We start from the raw sequence: 20,352 nt of genomic DNA, 5'->3' as shown, positions 1-20,352 counted from the left end.
ATCAGCAAGCTCCTCAATAAGTTTCTGCTCCTCTTTGCTCAATCTCTTATGTATTTCCACTTGCACTCCCTTTTTCGCCATCACCACCGCTACTTTCATTCTTGTCCCTAGAATTGTATCGTTATAGGAGATATATATCTTGCAAGCGTAGAGTATATTGGTTATAAGTATCATCATCCTAAGATCACCCAGTCACCGGCCTCACTTCTCTTCTCATTCTTAATCAGCGCTACCGCCAGGAATCAACCCCGTCCAATATTTTGAGACGTATCCGTTTCATCAACAAGAGCAGGCACCACTCCAGTGCCGTTACAGGAAGAGCAAGTCATGACTTGTTGGTTCAAGTCAAGAGGAGCTACTGCTGATGAAACCACTTGACCTAGTCCGCCACACGTGGTGCATTTGGCTTTAAGAGTCTTTAAAGAATGAAACTTGAATACTTGGTCTTGGAACCATTCCCCCATGTCTCCCATTCCAGCGTCTTCGACTCCAGCCTCATGACCCTCAATCTCATCCCCACACCTATTATTCTTCATCTCATCTGATAAGACCTGCAGAACAGAAAACGTTTGTTCTGTTCTTTAGTCAAAAAGAAACCCCAAAAGAGGCTTACTTAAAAACATGTATCTCTACAAGTGTTTCACCTCATAGCTTAAAAGTATGTATCTCAAATCTTACCCCTTAGGTTTTGATGATGGACAGCTTTGTATAGATCTTCGCGACAACCTCTTCGCACATCTATCCCCTAGGACTAATGGAGCAGGAAAAGTCTTGGAGGATAAGGGTATGTCTCAAAACGAAGTCTCGTCGGACAGCCTATCAGAAGAGGATGACAATCCGGAAGCAGACTCAGACCGTTTTTTGAAGGTAGTATCCAAAAAATTGCTGCGAAAGAATCACCGTGGAGCTAGGGCTAGAGGCCCTTTAATCCTCTAATATCCCTCTATCTTTATGGATATTTTTTGCTGGAATGTAAGAGGTATTAACGATAAAATAAAGCGTAGATGCTTTCGGAAATGGTTGAAGAGTAATCAACCATTTTTTTGGTGGGATTATAGAAACCCATGTCAGCCAGGCGAACTCACAAGCTATAGTATCTCGTGTGTTCCCATGCTGGAATTTTGAAGGAAACTATGAGTTCTCAGATCTTGGTAAGATTTGGTTAACATGGCATCCTTCTGTTCAAGTTACTATCATCTGCAAATCTCTCCAGATGATCACCTGCCTAGTCAAGCTGCCCTTCGTCTCTGATCAGATAGTTGTCTCTGTGGTTTATGCATCTTCCACCTGTAGTGCTTCCCGGAGATCTTTGTGGGCTGAGATAGTTGATCTCTCTCAGAACTCTTCTATCTCAACAAAACCGTGGACCGTCCTGGGGGATTTTAATCAAATTCTGCTGCCTCACGAGCATTCAAACCTTGAAGCTCACTCCGTTCCATCTGGTATGCGAGAACTAAGTCAGTGTTTGCTTTCCTCCTCTCTGTCTGACCTACCTTATTGCGGAAGTACCTTCACCTGGACGAACAAGCATAGTATTGGTCTAGTTGCTAAAAAGTTGGACAGAGTAGTGGTAAACGACGTATGGTTGGCTGCTTTCCCCACATCACTTGCTGTTTTTGGTGAACCCGCTTTTTCGGATCATAGCCCTGGATGCATCTTCCTGGATTGTCAAAAGCAGAAGCGTAAGAAGCCTTTTAAGTTCTTGTCTCTACTTAATCAAAATCCGGAGTTTGGACCTCTTATCAAGGTCTGGTGGGACGCTCTCCAGTTTGATGGGACTCAAATGTTCAAAATTTCAAAGAAACTAAAGCTTCTGAAAAACGTGATAAGAGACTTTAGCAAGGTGAACTACTCCGGAATAGAAAAACGGGTTCAGGAGGCTTATGCAAACCTGCTTGCTTGCCAGCAAGACCTCTTAGCTACTCCATCATCTGAGAACGTGGACAAAGAGAAAGAAGCACATAGGATCTGGACCTCCCTTGCTTTAGCGGAAGAATCCTTCTTAAAGCAGAGATCGCGTATTTGATGGTTAGAAGAAGGAGACAAAAACTCCAAATTTTTCCACAGGTCTATTCTTTCAAGGCAAAGTATCAACGAGATAATTTTCCTCATAGACGACAATGACCAGGTAGTGGACTCCAGACAGGGAATTCAAAACCTTGTCGTGGACTTCTACAAAGGTTTGTTTGGAGGTCAAAGTGCGCGCTCTTCAGTTTCAGTTTCAGAAATTGCGGACCTCGTCACCCAACGCTGTTCTTCAAGCGCTATCCAGATTCTAAATGCGCCATACTCACCAGAGGAGATAAAAAAAGCAACCTTTTCGCTTCCCAGAAACAAGGCCCCGGGACCAGATGGCTATTGTGTCGAGTTCTTCACTGCTCAGTGGGAAACAGTAGGTAGCTCAGCGATCGAGGCTGTTACTGAATTCTTCAGGTCAGGGAAGATGCTCAAGCAGTGGAATGCAACAATCATCACCCTCATCCCGAAAACCCCAAACGCGCAGCGGGTGGGGGAGTTCCGTCCTATTGCGTGCTGTAACACTTTATACAAGATAGTGTCTAAGCTTCTGGCAAACAGACTAAAGAGGGTCATCCCGGATCTGGTCTCCAACTCCCAATCAGCTTTCATCCCGGGTAGACTTTTGGTAGAAAATGTTCTGTTGGCTACTGAATTAGTGCAAGGCTACAACCAGAAAAACATTTCGCAAAGGGGAATGCTCAAGGTGGATCTCAAGAAGGCCTTTGACTCTGTTATTTGGGAGTTTATAATCAACACACTAAAGGCAATGGAGTTCCCAGCGCACTTCATCTCTCTGATAAAGCAGTGTATTTCTACAGCAAGCTTCTCTATCTGCATCAATGGGGAATTGTGTGGCCACTTCACGGGATCAAAGGGGTTGAGACAAGGTGACTCCATCTCACCGTATCTATTCGTTTTGGTCATGGAAGTCTTTTCGCAGATGCTAAGGAAGGCATACAACAACAGCCTCATAGGAGCTCACGCTAATACCTCGAACCCTCAGGTTACCCACCTAGCGTTTGCCGATGACATCATGGTTTTCTTTGACGGGAAACTAAACTCCTTGTCAAACATTACTGGGGTTCTCCATGAGTTCTCAGCTGCCTCAGGTCTTCACATGAATAAGAGCAAGACGGACCTGTACCTAGCGGGAGTGACTCAGGTTGAAACCTCTCTGATGGCATCTCTTGGTTTCAACATCGGTTCACTTCAAGTAAGGTACTTAGGCCTCCCTCTCATGCACAGAAAACTAAGGCTATCAGAATACAGGCCACTGTTGGATGCTTTGACAAAACGTTTCAGCTCGTGGGCAGCAAGAGCCCTTTCATACGCGGGCAGGCTGCAACTCCTATCCTCTGTGATCCATGGTACTCTAAACTTCTGGATGTCGGCATTTATCCTACCAAAAGGCTGCATCAAAAAGGTTGAGAGTCTATGCAGGAACTTCCTGTGGAATGGTGATGTAACCAAGCGGGGCTCAGCAAAAGTCGCCTGGAGCAACGTGTGTCTTCCGAAAGAAGAAGGGGGACTGGGTCTGAGGAACTTAAGCTTTTGGAACAGGACACTCTGCCTCAAATTAATTTGGAGACTGTTTAGTGCATCCGACTCATTGTGGGCGTTGTGGTTGCGCAATACCAAGATAAAGGATGGTTCTTTCTGGGCTATTGATGCAAAGAAACAATCTTCATGGACCTGGAAGGCCATGTTGAACCTGAGACACACTGCAAGACATTTCCTCAAGGCAAGGCTTGGTAACGGTCAACAGTTAAATTTCTGGTATGATTGCTGGACCCCTTTTGGCCCACTAATAGACTACCTCGGACCATCGGGACCAAATCAAGTGGGTATCCCTCTTCAAGGTAAAGTGGCCCACGCATGTTCGCCAACAGGATGGAATCTAAGGCCTGCTCGCTCAAATCAAGCCTTGGACCTCCATATATTCCTTGCCACGATACAGAGTCCACTCCTTGCGTTGGAACAAGATAGCTTCTTCTGGATGACTGGTCCGGTCGAGTTCCAAATGTTCTCAACAAAGAGGACCTGGGAGGAGATCAGACCGAGACAGAATCCTCTTCCTTGGACTTCTCAGGTATGGTTTAAGGGTGCAATACCCAGACATGCGTTTATGATGTGGCTTCTGCACCTAGACAGGCTACCTACGAAAGCGAGACTTGCTAGCTGGGACTCACACATCGACGCAACTTGCTGTCTCTGTGGTTGCTACCAGGAAACCCGTGATCACCTTTTCCTCCACTGTAAGGTCAGCGAGGATCTCTGGTCTGAAGTAACTAGAAGACTAGGCTACCGCTCTTTCTCTTTTCACACTTGGGATGCTTTCACCAGCTGGATGGACATGAAAGACAAAACTTCAACTCGTCCCCTCCAAAGACTAGTCACACAAGCCACTGTTTACGCATTATGGTGGGAGCGCAACACCAGGTACCACCACAACATATCCACCGAGACTACTATCTTATTCAAGGGACTTGACAAGCAGATTAGGGATGCAATACTGGCGAAAAAGGCTAGGAAGCAGTTTAAGGCTGCTATGGCATTGTGGTTAAAGTATATTTAGTCGTGATATATATCTTCGTTTGGTTCCTTCCTTGTTTTTAGTTTGTTTTTTTTTTTGGCAAGAAGTAACCTCTGTATCCAGCTTTTGTAAGTTCTGCGAACCTTTAGTTCAATGAAATTCACATATTTATCAAAAAGTGTTTCACCTAATATGCATTACTTATTTCTATGAATCTCTCTTCTGCATCAGGATCCCTGTTGGCGTAAACAAGAAGGTAACAGTTACCACTCCTATACTTGAGTGTCAATGTTGTTATCATCTCCTTCTCAAAGATAATACAACACCAAATCTTCATAAGATGAATGAGGTTGCATATTTCGAAACTCCAAGGACTGAATAGTACACCTAGAATTTCACACAACCAACCATAAGCAATTAAGATCATAATACAGCAGTGATCTAAACAAGTTACAAGAACACATACTGCATGATCTGCTCTAACAGTGAAGCGAGATCCTCTTCGGTTCTGCTTATTTCTGGACAAGAAGGGCAAGGAACCATGTGAGACCATACTCGACCTTGAAGCTCCCAAACAATTCATTTGAAACATACACGAACTGCAAAAAGTTGTGAACTGAAAAACCTTTTAACGCTATGTGAGTCAGATATATAACTCCTACAATAAATCAAAAACCACTAAATACAATCCAGAGACTTAAACAGTAAAAAGATCATACTTTTGTTGGCAGGTTGGTTCGAATCTGCTCGGATAATAAGCTCTCACTGCAAATTGAGCAAAACACGTACTTCCAAATTGCATTAGAGCCATATTTAGTTAGCTTAATTACACTCCCCTGCTATTTACACAACTAAAATAGCTTCAGGCCCTCTTTACTTCTTCTATATACAAATGAAGAAGCAATCGTGAACCAAATGCTACAACCCACCAATCCTAAGAAGACAAAAAATCAGCCGAAGGACACTTTGTCGTTTCGATGGGCTTTAAACAAACTGAAACAGAGGAAGGGAGATATAGACAACGAGGCGAAAACACACATAGAGTTATGTACCGTAATCAATGGTGATAGAGAACGGTAGCTTCGATACCAAGTCAAGAAGCCAAGAAGATCTCGAAACAATAGGGAATCGAAAATCCTAAAAAAATTGTCGAACACGAAAAGTTTATGGAGAGTGAGTGTTCGGTCGGCTAAAAAAAGCCCTAACAACTACACTATGGTTGTGAATGGTTGCAGCGGTTGGGGCGGACAAATCCATCTGCGGATCAAACCTTTTTGTTTACCATTCATTGTGTTTAGTCCGCAGTAGTGCGGTCTACAGAAAATAGAAACAAGACCGCAGCGGACTAACTGCGGACCGTTTTTCCCTACAAATAGAGTTGGACCGCAGCAGTCTGCTGTCCATACTTAAAACAGAGCGGTCTGATCCGCAGATGGATTTGTCCGCCCCAACCGCAGTTACCATTCACACCCTATGTAAATGTTTTATTTTTACATTGGGATAGTCATTAAAAGTGGTCTAGTGGTTGTGGGTCTGTAAAATTCACATCTTCAACATATTTTGTTTTTTTTTTCTTTTTCTTTTCTGCACCCACAACAATATCAATCAAATATATATGGTTTGGTGAATGCATTGAAAAATAATAATCAGTTTGGGCTCCTCATTGATCAAGAGGCAGTACTCAATCCATAAGCAACATAACTTAGGTAGTATATTTAGCATAAGATAAATCCAGATGACTAAAATCACATGGAGACGTTTCTTTGTCGTAATCAGTTTTATTTTATTTTATAAAGATTACTGACTTTTATCATTTCTTACAACAACAGTTAAAATTTGGAGCTAAACCAATACACCCTCCATCCGAATACCCCCTGAACTGTGTACACTCCACCTTGCATTCAACATCTGTAAAAGCTCGCTTACATGGTCTAATACAATGATCATATCCAAATCCATTGACCGCTGCATAAACAAAACTGAGTTAAAGAAAAAGAAATATAGATACACACATATACATATAAATTGGTTTTTACTAATTTATTTGTTAAAATAAAATATTCAAAATTTACTTTATAAAATAATCAAAGATTGAGTAACAATAACAACATACATGGTGAGGCTAAAGTATTGGAGTTTGAAAACAAAGCTAGTACTACAAGAACAAAAAAGAAAAAAGCTTTTGTCATACTCATTTGTTTATTTCTAATTGTTAGGTTTGTTGTAAAATTAAAAAGTCCAACAATGCTTTATTTATAGTGACTCGGTCGATGGTTTGAAGTAAGGGGATGAGAAAAATAGAAAATTTGACCTATAATTGTAAAGAGATAAGATTCTCATTATATAGACAAAAATCTTACAACTAAGACCATTATTTGATTAAATGTAATATTTGACTGCATAATTTAGGGGAGTATATTGAAACTATGATTTAGTAAGATTTTATGGGATTTAGGAAATTTGAGATTTTGAGAGATTTGAAGAGAGTTTTTAAGATATTTGGTGGAATTGTTGGATATTTCATTTTAAGAAAGTGAAAAAGTTTGTGATTTGGTGAGATTCAAAGAGATTATATTATTTTGAGAAAGTGAAAAAAGTTTAATGACAATTGTATCTTATTTTGAGTCAAAATTAGCATATATATCTATGCATGCCTAATCTTTGGAATATGGTCAAAGATTTTTTTTGGTAACCAATTTAGTAATACACTAGATACGGACCCGCACGTACGTGCGGGATTGTTTTCATAAGTAATATTTGATTTCCTGTAACATATACAGAGTTGTGAGAAGACGAAAATATATCCGAAGCGACTTAAAAAAATACCCCAATTCAATAAAAATAAAATTCTACAAAAACAAATACCGTTGTCGCTGAACGAAAACAAAAACAATATAACTATACAAACCAACAAAAGATTAGTTCTAAAACATTTTTCTTTCTTTTTCCACTAATTCGTTAACTAAACTTTCAAAATCAACTTTCTAACCAATTTTCTCCAAACAACAACAATCACTTACAAATATAAAAATAATTTGGATGTAACTATTTAGGAAAATAGAATAAATAGTGTTAAAAAGTTAAAAACTTGAATAATTTTACTTTAATATATATACAATTGATTTAGTGAGAGACATGTCGAAACAAAACTTTGTTTACTGAGTTCTGTTCAGAAAAGAGGAGAAAGCGATATATATTTCTTTGCTTACCCTAAATATTTATTAACTTTTTTAAAAACCTTAATTGTTGAAGTAATTGTTTTCTAATTACTTAATTAAACCCATATCGAAGCCCAATATTTTTTTCGTATTTATCTATATTATTAACACATTATTTTAGCATCTATACTATTAAAAGGGAAGCATCTTTATCTNGTGAGAAGACGAAAATATATCCGAAGCGACTTAAAAAAATACCCCAATTCAATAAATAAATAAAATTCTACAAAAACAAATACCGTTGTCGCTGAACGAAAACAAAAACAATATAACTATACAAACCAACAAAAGATTAGTTCTAAAACATTTTTCTTTCTTTTTCCACTAATTCGTTAACTAAACTTTCAAAATCAACTTTCTAACCAATTTTCTCCAAACAACAACAATCACTTACAAATATAAAAATAATTTGGATGTAACTATTTAGGAAAATAGAATAAATAGTGTTAAAAAGTTAAAAACTTGAATAATTTTACTTTAATATATATACAATTGATTTAGTGAGAGACATGTCGAAGGAAAACTTTGTTTACTGAGTTCTGTTCAGAAAAGAGGAGAAAGCGATATATATTTCTTTGCTTACCCTAAATATTTATTAACTTTTTTAAAAACCTTAATGTTGAAGTAATTGTTTTCTAATTACTTAATTAAACCCATATCGAAGCCCAATGTTGATATACAATAAGTTTTTTTCGTATTTATCTATATTATTAACACATTATTTTAGTATAACCATTAAGTCTCATATAAACATAACTCTATTAGGACTAAAGTCTAAATAATATATGCTCCTAATTTTTTCCCCAAAATTTGATGCTCTAAACGAATGTTTCTTTTTTCCTAACTATGGCAAGGCTCTGAACATATAGTTATGTTGTTGTTAATAGAAATAGTTATGGAAACTTCTTAAATATAATTTTCGTAAATATTGGGTATGAAATTGTTGATATACAATAAGTCTATTTCAAATAGTTTAATATGTGTGGATGTATGCACTTGCTCCTTAATACGATTACATGTTTTTCCATTTAAAAGTCTAAACACAATAAAATCAATCACAAGTAGTATAGTCTTCACGTCACAATTAAAGTCTCTTAATTGTACTACTCCCTGGTAATATGGTTTTGTACTTGTTTCTTGTGTGATCCAACATTCTCCATGGTTAAAACTCTGCATAAACACACCCTAATTATTAGCTAATTTAAATACCAAACAATAAAATTATTAATGTGTTTGATTCCCGAGTCCAAAATATCAAACCAAAGTTTGCCATCTTCAAAAAAAACACGCACAAATTAATAATACATAAAAGATAATCTTTAGTACAATTAATTCAAACCATAATAGATGAAATTTTATTATAGATTTTAAATTATACTATTAATCGTTATTTATTTTAATTAAATATAATATTTTTATAAAAATAGATTTTAGACAAAATTAGAATTTAGTAGCTCTGTTATTTAAGAACATTAAGATATTTTCATAAGTTTTAAAATAATAATTTTCGGATATATATATATATATATATTACCTATAATTTAAATATATTCTTATTAATCAGTTTGAAATCAATACAAAAGAGCATATTCCTTTTATAGTTGTTTCATTAGTTATTTTCTTATTATTAATTATTGTTTCATTTTCATAAAAAAATATGATTAAATTTTAATATAAATTTGAAAATCTAACCTTTAAACAAAATGAAAAAGTCAGAATGACATAGTCTGCTTCATACCATCTAGCTCGATTACTCGATTTGAGGATCCATGTTCTATCAACTGCTCTTCCTTCTCTTATCCATATCCTGATTAGTATTTAATAAGAACTTGATATTTAAACATTTTCAATCAAAGGGTGTATCATAAAAAATAAAGAAGAATAAATAGATCAAAGTACCATTGGTTTGAAGAAACAGTGACACACAAAGTGGAGAAACAACAATTTTCATGCTCTATTCGAACCTGAAATCAAGAATATAAAACTCAAATTAGATCTTCAATTAGCAAAAAGAACAAAAAAAGATATGTGCTATTAAAATTGAAAAACGAAAAAATATATTCTAGGCTTAAACAAAAATATTTAGTTATATATAGGAAAATGGTATAGAAAAAGTCCAATATCTGTTTATTATTAAGATATTGTTTGCCAAATATATTGCTTAAATTTCCTAATTGTACGTTAATAGTTTCCAAAAAATTTGCCATCTTATCGCCCATATTTTGTTTGAATATTTGTTTCATGACTAAAATTACTAATTACTTCAACTATCTTCAATTAATTCACACCATAATCGATGCAATTTTATTATAGATTTTAATTTATACTATTAATCGTTATTTATTTTAATTAAAAATAATACTTTTTCTAAAAATAGATTTTAGACAAAATTTAAATTTAGTAGCTCTGTTATTTAAGAACATTAAAATACTTTCATAAGTTTTAAAATAATAATTTTCGGATATATATATATATATTACCTATAGTTTAAATATTTTCTTCTTATTAATCAGTTTGAAATCAATATAAAAGAGCATACTCCTTTTTTAGTTGTTTCATTATTTATTTTCTTATTATTAATTATTGTTTTATTTTCATAAAAAATATTGTTAAGTTTTTAAAGAAATTTGAAAATCTAATGTTATATATTTTCATTTTTGATAATCCTATATTTACTTTCTTTAATTAACCACGTCATTTATAATATCAAATTAGGTTTGACCAATTCAATTACTAATATAATAAATGGTTGTTTCCAGAAATATATCTAAATATATTACCAAGTTAAATATGTTTACATATATGTAATTCCGAATTTAAATGACCGGTTTTTATGGTAATAAATTTAATTTTCATAAATATTAGGTAATTGTTATTATTAGACTGTGATCGGTTTGGAAACGGATTTAGAACCCATCTTAATTGTACCCGATTTGGAAGGGTTATATCATTTTATTTTGGTTTGGGTAATACTATTAATTTCAATCTATTTGGGTACTATCAATATCAATCTGTTTGGCTTTATATTTATACTTATCCCTATTCAGTTTTCAGTGGTATTTCATGTAATAATTTCTTAATCTATGTCTACTTATTAAAAATACTTCCCTTTTAATAGTATAGATTACATATTGTTAATATCATATATAAACCATATATGGTTTATATAAAATTTATTAGGTCACACCAGTGCTACAACTATACACGGTTGTCGTATAGCCTATGATTTGTACATGTAGTAGTATCTATTACCAAAAGTTATAAGTCGACTTTCAAAAAAGGTTGTAATTATCAAAGACCCTACTTGTGTAATCCTTATGTATCCGTTGGTGGTGAACATAAAGATGTTGAGATCTTTCTGCATATATTTTTGCTCGGATATTCTCTGTTTGTTTAGAGTTTAGGGTTATCTTATCTTCGTGTTTAAAAATACTTCACATATTATTATTAATAATAAAAAAAATTGTAATATCAAATACCTAAAAACACCAAAACTAAACAAAAGTCACCATTAAAAGTAATACCAAAATTAAAAATGTCCAAAATTTCTTATTTAATTACTCAAATTGCCACTGAATTAATTATAAAGGAGATGTTTAATTAAAATTAAGAAGGATAAATTTGTGATTAAAATAAAAATTAAAAAGATTGATCCGTTTAGTGTGAAGACTGAAGATCCGACCCATGGCTGAAATAGGACCCATTGTTCATCATTATAGCACCTATTAAAATTACCAACTCATATCTATTGAAATTATTAAAAAAAATTCAGATTCCAATGGTGACTTTTGTTTAGTTTTGGTGTTTTTCTCTTTTTAAGCTAGATTCATATTTTATTGATTTACTTTTCAAGTTATAAATTATAAAATATTTTGATTTTAGCTTTTAACTTAAAATTATATTTTTAATAAAACGGAAGTACATGACTTCAAATTAGTAGATCATATAATATTAATATAGGTTATAATTAAGATTAATTATTTGATAGGTTATATGGATTAATTATTTGATATATTACATAGATTTAGGATTAGCACCCTCTTAAAAATATATTCTAAAGAATAAAATAAAATCTCCAAAGAATATTTAACTATCCATATATAGGCAAAAAAATCTCAGAAATTAATCACTCTTACGCAGATTACAAATGATTTCCGATTATACTAAAAAATAAAATCTTACCTTACTTTATTAAAAAATTTTGACTAAGTAACGGATCGAAATTTGAATATTTATTATTTCATATATTTTTTTTGTTGAATTGTATAATTTTATATACTATAATAAACTTTTTAAATAATTTAATTTGGAATCTTTAAAAATAGTTTAATTTGATATTTTAAAGAATATTATAAATATATAATAGATCAAAAAATTAAAAATTATAAACACTCTAATTTGATTTGTTATAGCACGGGTGAATAATATGTCACTATAATATAAAAAAATTTCAAAAAATATGATTTCTTGCTGAAGCACGGGTTAAAATTTCATAAATATGATTTCTTGGATTAAATTTAAGTTTGGAATAATGTTGTTTGGTGGAAAATCGGTATTTTCATACCCCAGCTAAGGGGCTATGTTGAATTCATACACCAGCTTGACATTGAGCAAAGTAATACATTAAGTTCTAAAATATTCAAATTCAATACCCCAACTTGTGAAAATGTGTTAAACCATTCAGAAGCCATGACGGTGTTATTTCACTGTTAACGATTGTTTACGTGTAAACCACGTAAGAAACAACGTCGTTTTGAGAAGCAAAAGAAAGAGCTTCTTTTGACTAAAACGATGTCGTTTCCATTGTTTTCTTCCCCATTTTTTCTTTTCCGAGTCGAGAGTCTCTTTGTTCAATCGCGACTCTTGTTTCTTCTCTTCTCTTCTTCAATTACTCAATTGTTTCAGTAAGCAACTATTTCTAGACATTCCCGTCATTGACAAGAAGGGCAAGGACCCATGTGAGAACATACTCAACTCTGAAGCTTCCAAACAATTTATTTGGATCATTGAACTGCAAAAAGTTGTGAAATGAAAAACCTTTTAACGTTATGTGATTCAGATATATAACTCTTCCAAGTAATAAGAAGTTAATCAAAAACCTCTAAATAAATCAAGAACTAAATACAATCCAGAGATTTAAACAGTAAAAAAAAAACCATACTTTTGTTGGCAGGTTGGTTCGAATAACAAGCTTTCACTGCAAATTGAGCAAAGCAACTACTTCCAAATCGTATTAGAGCCATATTTAGCTCAATACACTCCCTGCTATTGATACAACTAAAATAGCTTTAGGCCCTCAAAAATCTAGGTCTCTTACTTCTTCTATATATAAATACATAAAAAATCGTGAATCAAATGCTATAATCCACCAATCCTAAAAGTCAAATCGGGAGAAAACAGAGCATCAGCCCAAGGACACTGTTTAAATAACCTCGATAACATTGTCGTTTTGATGGGTTCAATCGAAAAAACAAAGTAATTGAGAGGAGAGAGAGATATAGAGAAGAGGCGAAACAAAAGGATTTGTTGTGTACAGTAGTGTTAATCAGTGGTGACAGAGAAGGAAAGCTTCGATAACAAGTCATGAAACTAGAAGATCTCGAAACAAGTACGGAACTGAAAACCCTAGCAAAAGCAAAAATTAAATAGATTGTCCAACACGAATTGAGAAGACAAACAATAGAAATAATAAAAATTGTCGATCACCCTGACCAACTACATTGCAATATAATATATAGTGATTAATTAAAGTAAAATTTGGGTTTTTTGTCTCGTCATCCTAATGAGTAGGGCAATTTTTTTGGTTATACCCATTTTATAAATTATTATTATGACTTTGAATGGTTCTATAAAGTATGCTCCCGACCGGACTAAGATTGGACTAGTCCACACTTAATTCAACATTAACTATTGCGTACTAGTATGCTTTGTTGCATAATAAAAATCTCCATATTACTATGCATTTGAGCATACAATTCCATACCATTATAAATTTAATGTTGGTCTGCATTTTCTATTCTACTCCTCAAAAGCTTCATACCATTTTAAACTACATACTAACATGCTCTATAATGGAGTCCAATGTTTTGCATACCAATATTTTGGTATGCATAGTCTGATCTACACCATACCATAAAACCATTCGGTTTTGAATGGTTGGTAAATACACTCCATACTAGAAAATGTGTATTAATATCTTGGTATGCTAAACTCTATACTACATTATGCAACATTTTGAAAGCAGACAAAAAGTGTGGATGACTAGTTATATTTTAGTATAGAGGTACTGTTTACTACATACTAACATGTGTTTTATTTGTTTGGAGTTGGCATGGAGTATATCGGAAAATTGTGTGAATGGTAGAAAATAGCATAATGGTTCGACTTTAGTCCGGTCTGGAGCTTACCCACCAACCATTCAAGGCTTTAACTTGTTTTAATTGGCAGCGTAGTTTATTGTTTAACATCTCATTCATTCGTTAATTTGAAGTTTTTTGTACAAGAGTTGATACATCAAGAATATATCGACACTGAATAAATCAAAATACATAACCTATTTTTAAATAGAATGATGGAAAAGTGAATTTCTATGATACTTTTGAAACTGAAGTTTTACTCGCCAGTGGTCTATGTTAGTGGAGATATCGTCAAGTTACACCAGGAAGGTGTCAATCAACACTATTGAGCAGCAAGCACGGATTGTGTTCTTCATTGCCCGATTTGATCGTTTTGTGATTGCTGGTTAGGTTACTAGTTATTTTGTTTATTTCCAATTTCCAGTTTATCATTTGTGTTATTGAAATTGTTTTTGTTGGTATTATGTTAATTATCATGTGTTTTGTTGGTATTGTGTTAGTTAGCATGTTTTTAATTGGATGCAATTATTTCAGAATTGTGCAATATTCTTTATATATAAAACATATCTAGCGTTCGATTAACTTATATGCATTTCACAAGACAATTTACGAGTTCTCTACCATTATTCTTTATCTAAAAAAACAAAATTCACAAACATTGCATAGCTTGATTTCTTTGAATTTTACCTTTTCTCTCTCTCTCTCTAGAATAATGGTAAGCTGTGAAATTATGTTTTTTCTTCATACAATAAATTCTGATTTAATATATATTTTTACAATTTTAATAATATATTTCCAATTTGTATTTTTTTTTGTTTATTAACATAGTGGTAAATTGTAAATATCGTTAGTTGGTTGTTGCGTTTACAATAGAACTATCAAAGCGGTGTTGCCCATCCACAATTTTAAGCATCATGTGAAGGGTCGAGAATATTTTGACTTCCTCTCATAGGGGATCCGTTTGATACTTTGATCCAAGAGTAGCATATATGAAACACAAATGAGTCCCGCCAATGTAAGCCATTCGATTTAGTTTAAATACTTTTAAATTAATTATTGTTTAAAAAATATTATTAAAAATAAATATTATAATTTCAAAGAGAATATAATCTTCTTATATATATCATTATATTATAAATATTATAATTTTAATTTATTAAAAATCTTCAAATTACCACATGTTTAATAATTCAACCCGCTACATTATAACCCATAAGTTTTTTACCTCTTTTCTCTTTTGAATTGATTTAATGTATTAATCTAGTCTTTAGTTAAAGTTTTTCAAATAGTAAAAAATGGATATACTGTAGATACATGTTTTTATTTATTTTCATAATGCAATTGCATGATTCATGAACATGTTTTTTATTTGCATTGGATATTTTATCAAATGTATACAAAATATCGTATGGAAATACTGTATTAGTACTTAAGCAAATAAAGTAAACTTATTTATTAAACCCGGTTTACGAAACGAAACTCAATTACTCAAAAAATATAAATAAGAAAATTACATGTGTGTTAGTAGGATCAAAGGCCAATATGAAGTCTCAGATAATTTTTTCTTCACGGTCAAATTCTTTGAAAACACGCGGAACCTTTTCAAATCGTATGTTAATTTTTAATTAAGTTTTCTTATTCCGATTTTAACCTTTTCAATTTCAATTAAACATCTCTTTTGTGAATCATTCAGTGGTAATTGCTGTAAATAAAACTATAATTTTGGACATTCTTAATTTTGTACTCTTCTTTTAATAGTATTAAGATAAGATTAGTTTGAGCGTACAAAATATATTTTTATTTAAGCTTAACCAAGTACAACATATCAAATCACCATTTTATTATAAAGATTATCGATTTCTATCATTTCTTACAACAACACTTAAATTTTGGTGCTAAACCCATACACCCTCCATCCGAGTAGCCTAACAACTTTGTACACTCAAACTTGCAGTCAACATCTGTATAATGTGGTAGACATGGTTTAATGCAATGGTTATACCCAAATCCATTGACAGCTGCATAAATACAACCAAGTTAAAGAAAAAGAAATATATATGTACACATATACATATAAATTGTAAATATCAGTTTATAATATAATCAAAGATATATGAACAATAACATCATACATGGTGAGGCTAAAGCGTTGGAGTTTGAAAATGATGTTGCTAGTACTACAAGAACAAAAATAGCAAAAGCTTTTGTCATATTCATTATTTTATTTCTTATTGTCAATTTTGTTGTAAAAATAAGAAGTCTGTAAACTGCTGTATTTATAATGACTCTTACTGTCTTCATTTGCAAAGAGATAAGATTCATATTTAATAGATATAAATCTTACAATATACACCATTCAAATGTATTAGATTAATGCAATATATGTATACAGAAAAGAAAAGTTGAAATCATATTTATATAGACAATATATGTTATTCTGAGTCAAATTTAGCAAATTTCTATATTTGCATGCCTAATCTTTGGAATATGGTCAAATAATTTTTGGGTAACAAATTTAGTAATACAACATATTGAGTCAAAATTATATACAGTGTATTAACAAATTTAGAAATCAATGTTAGAAAAGTTGAAAGGGCAATTATCATATGTACAATTTATGCTATTTTGAGTCAAAATTAACATATATATATATATATATATATATATATTTGCATGTCTAATCTTTGGAATATGGTCAAAGAGTTTTTTTGGTAACCAATTTAGTAATACATTACATATTGTTAATGTAAGCTAATGAAGTAGAAATTTAGTGGGGGTTATTGGTTTGATATTTGGATAGAGTTTTAAAATTTTAAATGTTATGTAGAATCTGTTGTTATTAGATCAAGATTTTTGTTAAACTCTGTTAAAGTTTAGTGTTATTAGTTTGTGATTTGTAAAAAGTCATTTAAAATCTTAACAAATTTGGGTTATTGGATTCAGACTTTTATAAAGTCATTAAAAGTTTTGTGTTATTCAATTAAAACAAAAGAATTTAGGATTGTTAATGAATTCAATTATTATGTTATTGGTTCATGATTTTAGATATTTTCTTTAGAAAATAAAATCATGAAAAATATTAGAAAAATACAGGGATTATTTGGAGCACTTTACAAGATTTTAGAAAACTAATCAACAAAACACTCAAGCAATCTTTAACAATCTTTCACTTATTCACTTTTAATGATTTTGTTGAACTCTTCAATTTCTTCATAAATTAGAATCCAATACCACCAAATTAGATAATACCAATATTATAACACAATGATTTTTATTCTAAGTATTATTTATTAAGTTAAATCTGTAATGAAACTTAATTAGCCTATCATTTATTGTATAATTTAACAACATCAAAATACAAAATATTTGTCTTTTTTATTATTTTCTATTTGTATTATTTTTTGGTGAAATATTTTCTATTTTTATATAATATTTAAAATCTATACGTTAAAGATATTGGGAGAAAAATATTTTAAGTTCAATATTTTCTTTTTATATATCACTTATTATTTTTTAAATTATAAATTAGTTAATCTAATTTATTATATTCATATAATTAATAATCATTTATGCATTAATTAATTTTTCTATATATCACTTCTATTAATAGAGACCATTCTCACCGAAAATGTTGAGGTGTCGCGCTCACAGAGTTCGAGACACTATTTTGTTTATTTCTCCTTAGTTTTTAATAATATATACATTTACATACGATTGTATTTTTCCAAAAAAATACATAACACCCGAACTGATTTAACTAATTTCTAATCTAACTTTATTTTCTAAATTTTTTATTTTGTTTTTTCACAGAGTTCAAATATTGTTTCAAGACAGATATATAGATTTCAAAAGATATGAATATTCAAATAGAGACAACTCTACAATGAACAGTTGCAACTTTACAAAAAAAACCGTTACAATGAACAATCGCAACTTTGTCACACAATTTAAATTTTCTACAGATTTTTTTGGAAAATCATCCAAAAAGTACGATTGAAAAAACATAACTTTTGGTGGAATTTGTTCAGATTGCTATTATATATAGGTACTATTATTAATTTATATATATAAAATTAACTATAAATTGTAAATTAGATTCATCATTCCAAAAATCTTTTGTTAAATCAAGAATTGGAGGGATTTCTTACTTTTTAAAAGAATGAATGCTAGAGAATAATTTAGAGAGCTGTAAAAACCGTTGAGATTGAAATTTTATACTATTTTGTGTCATGGCAAAAAAAATAAAAACAGTTCAAACAGAAAAATATATAGATATCAAAAGATACGAATATTCGAATAGACACAACTCTACAATGAACAGTTGCAACTTTATAAAAAAACTATTACAATGAACAATCACAACTTTTTATTAAACACATAATTTAAATTTTTAATAGATTTTTTGAAAGATTATCCAAAAGGTACGATTGCTACACAACCTTTGGTGGCATTTATTCGAGATAGATTCATCATTCCAAAAATCTTTTGTTAAATCAAGAATTAGAGAAATTTCTTGATTTTTAAAAGAATGATTGCTACAAAATAATTTAGAAAAATGTAAAATTGTTGAGATTGAAATTTTAGTTGATTTTGTGTCATGACAAAAAAATGAAAACAGTTCAAACAGACAAATATATATAGATTTTAAAAGATACGAATGTTCCAATCAACACAACTTTACAGTGGTCAGTTGTAACTTTTCATAAATAACCATTTTAATGATCCATCACGACTTTTCAGAAAATATCCAAAAGGTACAATTGAAAAAACGCAATAGTTGGTCGCATTTATTCGGTTTGTTATTATTATATAGATTATAGTTTTCTATTATTTTTTACGACAACAGTTAAAATTTGGTGCTAAACTGTGTACATTCCACTTTGCATTCAACGTCTGTAAAGGCTCATTTACATGGTTTAATGCAACGATCATATCCAAATCCATTGACCGCTGCATAAATACAACCAAGTCAAAAATAAAATAAAAATATATTAGAACAAAAATATTCAAAAAATACTTTATAAAATAATCAAAAATATATGAACAATAACAACATACATGGTGATGCTGAAGCCTTGGAGTTTGAAAATGATGTTGGTAGTACTACAAGAACAAAAATAACAAAAGTTTTTGTCATATTCATTATTTTATTTCTTATTGTTAATTTTGTTGTAAAAATAATCTGAAACTGAAAGGCTGTACTTATTTATATTTTATAGTGACTCTTACTATCAATGGTTTTGAAATAAAAACGATGAGAAAAATAAAGAATCCGGCCTACACTTGTAAAGAGGTATTCTCATTAAATCTGTGACACCCCGGTTTCAGAGACTTGCGGAGAGGTTAAAAAGAATTGATTTGGCCACTTATGTCACCAAACTGCACTTATCTTTTCGGTCAAGGGTCCTGAGAGAACTCTAGAGTTAAGCGTGCTTGAGCTGGAGTAGTCTTAGGATGGGTGACCTTCCGGGAAGTGATTTTCGGAACTGTGCGAGTGAGGAAAAAACACAGGGAAAGATCATGTGGTACGTGATTTGTAGGGACGGTAACAAGTCTTTAAAGCCTCCCGGACGTAGCAAACCGACCGTCGGATATTGATGGGCTCACGGGCCTAGTGAGAGGACATGAGACCCATTAAGGAAGGTGTGCCCATGGACTAGGATTGAACATGGGGCCCACTAAGAGGTGGCGGTTGAGGCGTTACAAGCGGTATCAGAGCAGACCCATATGAGTGTGGAGTCGAGTGGGCTCACACCATCGGGAGTGATAGTCTTGGTGCGCAACGAGAACGTTGCGATCTATTAGTGGGGGTGAACTGTGACACCCCGGTTTCAGAAACTTGCAGAGATGTTTAAAAAGAATTGATTTGGCCACCTATGTCACCAAAGTGCACTTATATTTTCGGTCAAGGGTCCTGAGAAAACTCCAGAGTTAAGCGTGCTTGAGCTGGAGTAGTCTCAGGATGGGTGACCTTCCGGGAAGTGATTGTCGGAACTGTGCGAGTGAGGACAAAACACATGGAAAGATCATGTGGTGATTTGTAGGGACAGTAACAAGTCTTTAAAGCCTACCGGACGTAGCAAACCGACCGTCAGATATTGATTGACTCACGGACTTAGTGAGAGGACGTGAGGCCCATTAAAAAAGGTGGACCCATGGACTGAGATTGGACATAGGGCCCACTAAGAGGTGGCGGTTGGGACGTTACAAAATCTTACCGTAAGTA

At 32.4% G+C, this 20,352-nt stretch overlaps 1 protein-coding gene across 1 annotated transcript; it reads left to right on the top strand.

The window, feature by feature from the left end:
• On the top strand, positions 661 to 4,594 carry LOC104715904. Its single transcript, XM_010433271.1, has 3 exons — positions 661 to 856; positions 1,059 to 2,018; positions 2,115 to 4,594. The coding sequence occupies exons 1-3, from the start codon at positions 661 to 663 to the stop codon at positions 4,592 to 4,594; spliced, it is 3,636 nt and encodes a 1,211-aa protein (XP_010431573.1).

The sequence above is a fragment of the Camelina sativa genome, chromosome 9 (genome assembly GCF_000633955.1).
Source record: "Camelina sativa cultivar DH55 chromosome 9, Cs, whole genome shotgun sequence".
NCBI lineage: Eukaryota > Viridiplantae > Streptophyta > Magnoliopsida > Brassicales > Brassicaceae > Camelina > Camelina sativa.
This window is presented reverse-complemented; position numbering and strand designations above follow the sequence as displayed.